This window comes from Mirounga leonina, unplaced genomic scaffold (assembly GCF_011800145.1).
Source record: "Mirounga leonina isolate KUSES-001 unplaced genomic scaffold, KU_Mleo_1.0 Mir_224, whole genome shotgun sequence".
NCBI lineage: Eukaryota > Metazoa > Chordata > Mammalia > Carnivora > Phocidae > Mirounga > Mirounga leonina.
In genome coordinates, this window is record NW_023270615.1 from 15636118 (window position 1) to 15648149 (window position 12032).

At 38.4% G+C, this 12032-nt stretch overlaps 1 protein-coding gene across 8 annotated transcripts in view; it reads left to right on the plus strand.

Annotated features, from left to right (window-relative positions):
* Positions 1 to 12032, plus strand: part of RIC1 (RIC1 homolog, RAB6A GEF complex partner 1) — a 166363-nt gene that overhangs the window by 114038 nt on the left and 40293 nt on the right. For all 8 annotated transcript variants that reach the window (XM_035029164.1, XM_035029165.1, XM_035029163.1 and 5 more), the window contains one exon: positions 5975 to 6063. In XM_035029164.1, the coding sequence (XP_034885055.1) occupies positions 5975 to 6063 (89 nt within the window). The remainder of the gene's footprint in view (positions 1 to 5974; positions 6064 to 12032) is intronic.

Below are 12032 nucleotides of genomic sequence, written 5' to 3' on the forward strand. Positions count from 1 at the left end.
CTGACCCGAAGTCAGACACTTAACCGACAGAGCCACCCAGGTGCCCCAACAAATACCATGTGACTTCACTCATGTGGAATTTAAGAAACAAAACATGAACATCGGGGAGAAAAGGAAAAATAAGATAAAAATAGAGGGAGGCAAACCGTAAGAGATTCTTAACAGTAGGGAACAACCTGAGGGTTGCTGGAATGGAGATTGGTAGGGGAGGATGGGCTAGACAGGTGATGGGCATTAAGGAGGGCACTTGTGATGAGCACTGGGTGTTGTATACAACTGATGAATCACTAAATTCTACCCCTGAAACTAATACTACACTATGTGTTAACTAAGTAGAATTTAAATAAAATCTTGAAAGAAAAAAAATAATCCTTTTTAAGACATCAGTGTTGACATTGCCTTTGAATTTGTGGATGTGCCTTAATGAGCAAATTTAAAGCTCACACATAGGATCAATTTCTTGTTTTAATTCTGATAATGCAGGTTTTAGAAGTAAAAGTGAATACAGATTATTCATTCAACAAATATCTTTGTGTCTCCCATGCACCGGGCACAATTCTAAGCACTTGGGATATGTTAGGAAAGAATAAGATACCTGACTTTGTTGAGCTTATATTCTAGATCAAGTAAAAAGATTATATTAGAATCTTAATAGTAATGCCTTACAATATGTATAGTGCTTTTTTAGCCTTCAAAATTCTCTTAAATATGAAATTTCATTTTGCCCTCAAAATGAGACTTAGTAGTTCTATAGAACATACGTCTAGTATTACTTCTAGCTACATCAAGTTCAGTATCACAGTATTTTGATTAGTGTAAATAATACACTATTGTTTACACTATTGTGTACAATAATACACAATATACAATAGTATAAATCATCACGTTCTTTACACTCAATCTGTGAAGTGATGAATCCAACACACTGCTTCTCAGGAGATAAATGTAGAAATAGAAGTAAATTTAGCTTAGTATAGGAAAGAAGGAAAAGTATTTTTTCATATTTATGGATTTGATTTGGTCACATTTTGTTTAGAATTTTTAAATCTATGTTTATTAGCACATTTTACCTATAATTTTTCTTTTTCTTACTCTGCTAATTAACCAAGGTTATGCTTGTGTCAGAAAGCAAATTGAAGAGCTGTTCCTCAATTTCTCTGTTTATCTTTGAGTGTGTGCTTGAATTTGTCAATGAAGCTATCTGAGACTAGAATTTTCTTTGTGGGAACTTTTGGATTACTGATTCAATTCAGTTTTAAAAGTAGATTTAAGGTTTAGATTTTCTCTTTTCCTAAGTCATTTTTTTAAATTTTATTATGTTAATCACCATACATTACATCATTAGTTTTTGATGTAGTGTTCCATGATTCATTGTTTGTGTATAACACCCAGTGCTCCATTCAGTACATGCCCTCCTTAATACCCATCACCAGGCTAACCCATCCCTCCACCCCCCACCCCTCTAGAATCCTCAGTTTGTTTCTCAGAGTCCATAGTCTCTCAAGGTTTGTCTCCCCCTCCAATTCCCCCCCCTTCATTTTTCCCTTCCTGCTATATTCTTCTTCTTCTTCTTTTTTTTTTTTTTTAACATATAATGTATTATTTGTTTCAGAGGTACAGATCTGTGATTCAACAGTCTTACACAATTCACAGCGCTCACCATAGCACATACCCTCCCCAGTGTCTATCACCCAGCCTCCCCATCCCTCCCACCCCACCCCCCACTCCAACAACCCTCAGTTTGTTTCCTGAGATTAAGAATTCCTCATGTCAGGGTGCCTGGGTGGCTCAGTTGGTTAAGCGACTGCCTTCGGCTCAGGTCATGATCCTGAGTCCCAGGATCGAGTCCCAAATGGGGCTCCCTGCTCAGCGGGGGTCTGCTTCTCCCTCTGACCCTCTTCCCTCTCGTGCTATCTGTCTCTCATTCTCTCTCTCTCAAATAAATAAATAAAATCTTTAAAAAAAAAAAAAGAATTCCTCATGTCAGTGAGGTCATATGATACATGTCTTTCTCTGATTGACTTATTTCGCTCAGCATAACACCCTCCAGTTCCATCCACATCGTTGCAAATGGCAAGATCTCATTCCTTTTGATGGCTGCATAATATTCCATTATACACACACACACACACACACACACACCACTTCTTCTTTATCCATTCATCTTTTGGTGGACATCTGGGCTCTTTTCATAGTTTGGTTATTGTGGACATTGCTGCTATAAACATCGGGGTGCACATACCCCTTCGGATCACTACATTTGTATCTTTGGGGTAGATACCTAGTAGTGCAATTGCTGGGTCATATGGTAGCTCTGTTTTCAGCTTTTGAGGATCCTAAGTCATTTTGGCAAGTTATATTTTTCTAGGAATTGGTATCTTTCATATTACTGTCAAATAAATTGGCTTAAAATTTATAATATCCTTTTTCATATTGTAAAATAAAAACATACAAGAAAGTGCATAGTCCAAATATTCAGTTTTACAAATAATTATAATACAAACAGCCATCTGTTCACAACTGGGTTAAGAAATAGAGTTTTGCAAGCTGATCATAGTTTCAGCCCTGTTCCTTCCTACAGCACAACTCCCATCTCCCCAAACACTTAAAAGTAACCAATTTCCTGTCTTTGTGATGATCATTTCCTTGTCTTTATAGTTTTACCACCCCCGCATGCATTCCTAAAGAGCATAATGTGGTTTTACCTGATTTTGAACTCTATGGGAATAGAATTCTGAATATGTTTTGGGTCTTGCTGCTTTCAGTCAGCATTGTGAAATTCATCCATGCGATTTTCCAGTAGCGAAAATCATGTTTTGATTGATTTATAGTGCTCCAGTATATGAATGTATCATAATTTATCTGATTTGCTGTTTAACAGACATTACATTGTTTCTTGGTTTCCAGAAAAGGGGGAACATTTTCTTAGATAACTCAGTATCTTCGTCATGCATGAGAAAATTATGATAAATCCCAAATAAGATCTAATTCTCAATCCATATTCAGATTAACCCAGTTGTCACCAGAATTTCTTTTATAGCTCCTTGTTTTAACCAGAGTCAATCAGAATTAATGATTTGTATTTCGTTATTGTTTCCCTGTAGTCACCTTTTTCCTGTAACAACCTGTACACCTTTTTTCTTATTTTCATGACATTAACTTTTTAAGAGTTCAGGCTGGTTGTTTATAGAATGTCCTGCATTCTGAATGTGTCTCGTTCCCTCAGAGTGGCTTTTAGTTCCTCTAAACCTGTCATGACTGGAACCTTGAAGCTGGTTCTTGTTGAGCCAGTCCAGTCAGACACATGAGCATCTGACAGGAGCAGTGGGGTGCCCCATACCACACTGCCTGCAGTCAGGGTGGCCTCATGGGGCTACCGGGGCTGGATGGGAGAACCCACGAGATGTAGTCTGGCCCTTCCCTCGGGCAGTGAAGGTGGAATCTCGGCCTTCGGCCTCTGTCATCTCACTTTTCTTCATTTGGGAGAGTACCAGCCTTTTTTTTTTTTTTTTTGGTGTGACCCCCGGGTTGGGGTGGAAATTTTGGATTGTAGTTGTGTGACGTGACAGACCAGTGGCTTCTAGTTCTGGTCTTCCAGCCCTTACCAGGATTAATTGCCCTGAACACACTCAATTGTAGCTGGTATCCTTCGAGTTCTGTAAGAAGGTGACTTTCTTCTAGGATGTCAGTTTGCAAGGGGATCAGTCTTACAACCTAACTCTCCTGGGATCAAGTCCTGCGTCTGGCTCTGTGCTCCGTGGGGAGTCCGCTTCTCCCTCTCCTTCCCGTTCATGCTCTCTCTCACTGTCTCTGTGTCTCTCTCTGAAATAAATACAGTCTTTAAATAAAAAAAAGGGTTTGACTAAATGCTGGTTACACATTTTTATCATGGGATGTTGTGTACTTGCCGGGGTACCATGGAGCAGTAATGTCCTTGTATGAGTGATACTAAATTTTGTCACTTGTGACTATAGCCATATCTCTATTAGTGAGTAGTGTGCTATGCATTAAGAAATATTTTTCTCTTATAATGGGTTAATGAGAAATGGAAATAAAAATAATTTAAACAATACAGGCATCACAGAATACATAAAAGGTTAGTTGTCAGTCTTTTTTAAGTGTTGACTTAGCTCCTATTTCTTGTATTAGAAATATCGGACTCTTCTCACTGACTTGTTAGAGCTCAGCAACCCAGAGTTCCCACTTGACAGTTGTCAGGTGCAAAGGAAAAACAAGTAAATACCTGCTAGCTACTTAGTGCTGGCAGTGTCTAATTGGGCAGGTAGTCTGGAAAGATAGCTATTCCTAGGCATTTGGCTTCTGCCTAAGGTGGGATAACAGATCAGATTCTTTCTCCCACGTGGAGAAGAAAATGGACAAAAATATGGAAGAGTAAGACAATATCAGTTCGAGGGAGGCACCTGGGTGGCTCAGATGGTTAAGCATCTGCTTTCGGCTCAGGTTATGATCCCAGGGTCCTGGGATCGAGCCCCACATCGGGCTCCTGGCTCAGCGAGGAGCCTGCTTCTTCCTCTCCCTCTGCCTCTCTCCCTGTTCATGCTTTCTCTCTCTCTCTCTCTGTATCTCTGAGTCTCAAATGAATAAATAAAATCTTTAAAAAAAAAAAAAAAGACAATATGAGTTCGAGACCCTGAAAGGTGGGAAACAAATAAAATTCTACAAATGCCTCAGCTTTAATTACTTTGAGAGAGTTTCCAGGCTGCAGCACGAGGCTGGGGAGACAGAACCTGGCAGATTGCCTGAGTTATGGGGAAGTGAAAATCTGGGGAGACCAAAGCAGCGAGGACTCAGGATATACAGCAAAAGACAACAGAGTGGCACAAAGAAGGAACTCCAGAGAGCTGGAGAGGGTCTCTTTTGAGTATTAAATATGGAAGATATAAAAAAAGATCCACATCAAACATTGTAGAAGAAAAGAATAATAAGCTTGAGAAACATAGCAAGAGAAATTATCCAGAATGAAACAGAGTGGAAAAAGATTTAAAAACACAGCATCAGTGAGCTGTGCGGTAAGTTCAAGTGGCCTCTTAGTGCAGGTGTTTTATTGAGTCCTAGTCCTGATCCTTGAGAAGAGCTGACCAGGCTGGATATGGGTCAGAACAACATTTGTGTTAAATTTTTTATCTGAAAATAGTTCCGTAAGCAAAAATGGTATTTTTTATGATCATTATAGATCAATTTTGAAATGTAGCTTAGAAGCAATATTACAAAGTTTTAGTTTTGGTTTCTGGCCCTTCCTAAACTTGGCCCTTGTTAAGATTTCTTAAATGAAATCATTATATATACCATGTTCACAGAATAACATATATAGTGTGTAGATGCAAAAAATGGTATTGGATAGAAAACATAATAAAATGAAAATCTGTCTAAATTACCATCCAGCATGAGAAATAGCATATTACCAGGGCGGGTGCAACCCCTTTCTTCCCCCTCTTTTTTAATATCCTTCTCCACCAGAGATGGTGTGTCCATTAGCTCTTTGTTGCATTTTTACCACAAGTGTATTTACTATGTTTTGAATGTTTTTGACTGAATAGAAACAGAATTATACTACATATATACATACTGGCTATCTGTTTTAATGCATGTGTCTATAAAGTCCTGTCAGTGCTGTAGCTAGACTACTATGTGAGTATTCCACAGTTTATGCTTCCTTTCTCTTGCTGGACATTCAGGTTGCTTCTGTTGTTTTGCATTTATACACAATACTATAGTGAACATTGTGCATAGCTTTTGATAACATAGACAAGGATATTTCTGGAATATATTTAGAGGGAGAATTTTACTGGATTACAAATAATGCGTTTGTTCAAATTTATGAGACTGCAAATTATTTACAAAATGGTTTTGGTTTAGTTTACGCTCTTACCAGCAGAACATAACAGTTCCATAATAATGCTTTCTGTATTTGTATTTATCTTTTTTTCATTAAAAGCTTATTTGTTTTTCACAGTGGATCTGTACAGGTTTATACAATAGATAACACCACTGGAGCTATGCTGCTGTCTCATAAACTAGAGCTAACAGCAAAACAGTATCCTGGTGAGTCCTTTTTTTCCTTATTTTTAATTTTTAATGTACAGGTAATGGTATGTGTAGTGATTGGATTTTAAATGATGCATGCTGTAGGTCAAATACAGTTAAAACATATAACTGTATTTCGTGTGGCCCAGGGATTTTGCTCTGGTCTCTTACCTGATTTCATTGCCTTTGTTATTTTATGCCTTCCAATTCAACCTATTCATTCAGCAAATCCTTATCAAATACATACTTGTAGGCCAGACACTGCTCTAACTGGTGGATAGACAGAAGTAAACAAAACAGTGTCTTTCTGAACCCCTTAGTGAATCTTGAGTGGACCCTCATGGGATTAAGTCTGAAGTCTTTGTCATTGGAAATGCTTTTGACCAAAACTAACAGAATACCCAAGGTATTGTGGCTTAAATAGGGTTTATTTTCTCTGCTAGCAAGAAATCCAGAGATGAGTTGCTGCTGGCCTTCATTTGGTGTTTCCTTCATGGTCTCGGGTAGCTTCTGAGCTGCAAGCATTACTTCTGCATTTGAGTAAAGAAGAAAGGAAGAAACGGCATATTTGGTTTTTTGATCAGGAAAGCCGAGGTTTCTCAGAAGCATTCCCACCTCCTACCTGCTCTAGCTATCTTCCACTCACATCTGATTGGCCATAATTATGTCTCATTAGCTAATCTTGCGATTTTCCTAGCCTTTATGGTAGAAGTGGGCAAGGGAGAACGAGGATGGAAATAGATGTGGTATTAACCAACCAGCAGTGTCTACCACACAGGTGGCATGTAAGGTCTTTTGCTGATTATTTCTGGCAGCATTTCTTGGTTCACTCAGCCCTTAGGGTCTCCATAATTTTACCACACTACCTCTATGTTAAATGCCAAAAGTTCTGTTTATTAAGTAGTTAGGTCTAAATCCTGTAGTAGCATTTTCAAAAAGTAAGACACATAAATGAAAAGAAAAATAATATTTTATTTTTATTCTTAAAATATTTTTTGCTAATAGGATGTTTGTGCCTATTGGACACTGTACAGTTTCTCAAACCTTGGAGTCCGATTGGGTACAGTCAGCCATATTTCCTGTTCCACATTGATTTTCACATGACACTTTTTCTACAACTCCTAAAAAGCCATCTTCACAAAGGTGTAACAGCATCAGAATAAATGTAGTTGCAATCTCATGTTGCAGCTGTGAACTCCCTGGAGCTAATGATTTACATTGTGTTCATCAGATACTATATATTACTGTATTTCTCTTGAAGATTGTCTCAGGGATACCCTGCACATAGACCTAGGAACTGCAGTCTGACACTTTACCAAACTACCTGCAGATTCTTGAGAGTCAGCTATTGTCTCCTCTTGTTCTCTTTACCTGAAATGTCCTATATTTCTATAGGGAGGGTCTTTATATATTGGTCTTTCAAGCTTAAATGAAATCTCATTTTGTGAACTAGGCAGAATACCATTCCCTCCTGTGCCTCATTATATTTTGCATATAACATCTTTCTTTTTGATAATGCTTTATTGAACTTAGCGGCTTACAGGTCTTATTTTCTGCTAGCTTCATGGTAAGAATGTAGGATGTATCTATCTCTTTACACCAAGCAAGTTCAGTTTAGTGAGAGGCACATAGTTAACAAATGTGATGAATGAATCAATGTTTTTAAGCCAATGACCTTTGCAGAGGTCACTGTAGAATCTCATTACTATATGTCTCATGAATTTGATATTGTACTGTGTTCTATATGTGGGTTATAATTGGGACCCTTTTCAAACTGTTCTGTTCCTCTCCCAAATTTAGATATGCTCCTATATTAAGAATAATTGCTGTATAACTATACAAACTTCTCTGATGTTTGGGTCAGAAAAAAAAAAAGTCAGAAAAATTGAGGGCACCCATCTAAATCTAATTCAGTAATAAAATTCTCATTAGCCTCAAGGAGGGGAAGCTAAGGTGTCTCATGTCAAAATCTCAGGAAACATTAAATATGTAACTGTTAATGTTGACTTAGTATTACCCACATGTATGCCAGTATTTTTCCCCATCATGTCTTTTTTAACACCTCATACCTTCCACTTGAGACCATTTTCTGTCTGCAGTACATTCTTCAGAATTTTCTTTAGTGAAATTTTTTATGATGATACACTCAATTTGGGGGGAGGGGTGGGATCTGAAAATGTGTGTATTTTGCCCTTGTAATTTAATTATGGTTTAACTTTTTTATACAATTTTGGATGGACAGTTACTGTTACCATCCAGTTTCACTGTTGCTCTTGGGAACTCTGGTCGAGTTATATTTCCTTTTCAGGAGATTGGATTTTTTTCTCTTTAGCTACTTTTAAGACTTTTTCTTTGTCTTTGGGGTGGTTTCGTCTGTGATTTGGAAGGTGAAGAATTTTCTAATTTTTTTTCCTTTTTTTAAAATCTTGTTTGAGATTCAGGCTTGCTGGATCTGAGGATTCATATTGTCCAGCTCTTCTGGAAAATATTCAACCATTATTTCTCTATTTAAATATTGCCTCTTGTTTAATCTCTTTTTCTGGAAATCTAATCAGACTTTTTACAGGTTCCTTAACCTGCCTTTTAACATTTTTCATTTTTTTGATTCTCTGGACTGTATTCTAGAAAGTTTTTCCCTGTCTTCTGATACACTAATTCTTTCTTCATTTATGTTTAATAGTCTACTTAATCTGTCCATTTTTAATTACTGTATTTTTTATTTCCAGAGGGTTTACTTAGCTCTTTTTTCTAATCTGTATGCATCCTGTTCCTAGTTTCAATATTCTTTTCTTAGGTATTAAAAAATGGCTTTTATATTCTTTGTTAGTCTCAGTATCTGAAATCTTCTTTCTGAGTTTGGGTTCTCATGAATTTGTTTATATATTTTAGAATTTTTTACTGAGAGCTGCTTAATTTCCTTCAAACTTACTTGTTTGAATGCTTTGTGACCTAAATTGAATTTGAGTTCTTCCAAAGAGGGTTTGTGTGTGTTTATGGCAAGTTACGTGAGAGTACTACATCAGTCTGGACCGTTTGCATTATATTCTGTTTGCAATTTTTTTTTTAATCATACAAGTTGTACAAATTACAAATTAGAGTGAGGACTGACTTGTGGTTGCAGATTCTCAGGGGGAGATTCTTTATTTTCCATTCTTGGACAAAACAAAGTATCCTTTGCTATTTCTTTACCTTCCACATGGTAGAGTTTATTTCTCATTCTTCCTTACACCATGAATGTAGCCTTCTGTGCCCCACCCATTACGTGGTATCTTCTCTTAGATACCCTGCCTTGGCCAAGCTCTGAGCTTGATCTCCTGTCCCTCATGTGCTGGGAGTCATCAGAAATAGAAGTCAGGGGCTCCAGGGTTTGGCAGAAAAATTCAGGGCAGAAGCCCTTTGTACACTCACTTACCTCCCAGAATTTTTAGTTGTTTTGAGGTGTTTAAGTATCCTATTCAACATTTTATTTTTTTTTTAGAGAGAAAAAGAATGTGTACTTGAGCAGGAGGGAAGGGCAGAGGGAGAGGGGGAGAGAAAATCCAAAGGAGGCTCCATGGCCAGTGTGGAGCCGGATGCAGGGCTCCATCTCACAACCCTGAGATCATGACCTGAGCCGAGATCAAGAGTCAGATGCTTATTAACCAACTGAGCTACCCAAGCGCCCCAGTGTTCTATTCAGCATTTTCGTTGTTTCAGTGTGGAGAGTCATTTCAGGTGTCTAATTGCTCTCCTGCCAGAAATAGAAATTTGCTCCTTAAGTCTTTATCATTCTCACTGGATAGCCTTTAAAGGCTTGCATGTATTTTTCTGTAAAGACAGATTTGCATCCTGCAAGAATAGAGTGATATGAATTTTGATTGTTATTTCTGGCCCTTTTATCTGTTTATTATTTTTTTTTTAAGATTTTTTATTTTTTATTAGAGAGCACAAGCAGGGGGAGCGGCAGGGAGAGGGAGAGGGAGAAGCAGGCTTCCCGCTGAGCAGGGAGCCCGACGTGGGGCTCGATCCCAGGACCCTGGGGCCATGACCTGGGCCGAAGGCAGACGCTTCACCGACTGAGCCACCCAGGCGCCCCTGTTTGTTAATTTTTTATCCATACTTAAGTTGCCCTGCCCAGTAGCTACCAGCCACATTTGGCTATTTTTATTAAACTAATTGAAATTAAAAAAAAAATAACTTTATTTCTTTAGTTGCGTGGTCACATTTACATGTTCAGTAGCCCCGTGTAGCTAGGGGCTGCCTCTTACACCCAGCAAGGAGAAGCATGTCCGTCATTGCAGGACGTGCACCTCACTGCTTCTGTTCAGCACTGTATGGAGTGCTTCAGATTGTTTTCTCAGGCCCTTGGAATGCCATTTCTCCCTTTGGTTACCTACTGACTCTCTCCAAATTCTGCCAGCTTGCTTTAGGCTATAAACCTGCTTACTATAGGAGACTTGTAGGAGGACAATATATCTGAAGCAGGGATGAGCTTCCTTGTTTTCTTCAGGCTGCATTGGCTGAGTTTCACTGGCCGTGGTGCCTCAGGAGTCCTTGCGTGATGCCTCAGCTTCTCTTCTCACTCCCAATGTCATGCTGGACTCAGACGCCTTCTTTGTCTTCCTCTAGGATGTCATTGCTCGGTCTCATCCCATCCTTCTATCCCTGTATTTCCAAGCTTTCTCCGCTCCCTGCTTCCAGCCCTTTACTCTCAACCCAGGTACTAACCAATCTCATTTTAGGTTTTCTCTTTTCTTTTGGCTTCTGGACCCCTTTCTTTCTTGTAAGTTCAGCTCTGTAACAAAACATCTGTGGGTTACTTTTTAATATTTTTCGCAATATGCAGATTATATCAAAATCTACGTTCATTGTAGGTTGTTACCACCTAGATAAATTTCCTGTAATCCTGACACGTGAAGATTAGATTCACCACCATTAATATTTTATTATAGATCTCTGCAACTAGATTTTAATATGTGCATAATGCTTGGAAAGTGGGTATGCATATTATATGCATATGTATATATATTTCACGTGGGGTAATAGGTACACTGTTTATAACCTCTCCTTTTCAGTTAACATCCTTTTATGATAGTGAATACCCATATTTTTTTTCTTGCACATGGAATTGCTTTCATTTTGTAAACTTCAATTTGATTTTGTGTTTCTTGGTTTGTTTTTATTTTTGTTATTTAAAAATTTTATTAGAGAGGGAGCGTGCACATGCGTGAGAGAGAGCATGAGAGGTGAGGAGAGGCAGATGGGGAGGGAAAGCAGACTCCCCACTGAGCAGGGAGCCTGATGCGGGCTCCATCCCAGGACCCTGAGATCATGACCTGAGGCAAAGGCAGACGTTTCACCGACTGAGTCACCCAGGCGCCCCCTTGGTTTGTTTTTAAATTTCTCCCCTGGACAGGTGTAAAGTATATGATGTTTCTTATGTATACTCCCATTTTTCATCTGCAAGAATAACAGGGTTATTCATTATGGTGGGGGTTGCTAATGTGAGGATTCAAACATAGGCAGAAGGGAGTCCCTCTCTGTTAACCAAACCTGTCTTCTGTAGACTAAAATCTATATACCTCCCCTTTGGTAGCAGATCTTCTGTGTTTTATAGCCAAAATGTATTAATACTGCAAATGAAAAGAATTTTAAAGAAAGTGGTAACGATAGCTGGTTTTGAATTGCTGACAGAAAATACTCTGCAGTAGGGAAACTTGGGTTTTACTACACAGTGAAATTATGGGATTGAAAGAACAATTATTAGTTAAAAGATGATATGAATGCCTGGAGTACTCAAGCTGGAGTTTACCTACGTAATCCTAATAGAAGTTTAACCTCAATTTATTTTAACTTGGATCCCTGGAATATTGCCATTAGAGCATGAAGATAGTGGTACGACGTTATTTTACATCTTAAAACACTTCCTACTTTGCAAACTACTTTGACATTGAGTGTTGAATCATTGAAGGGAAGCATTATCCCCATTTTACAGAAACTGAATTGGC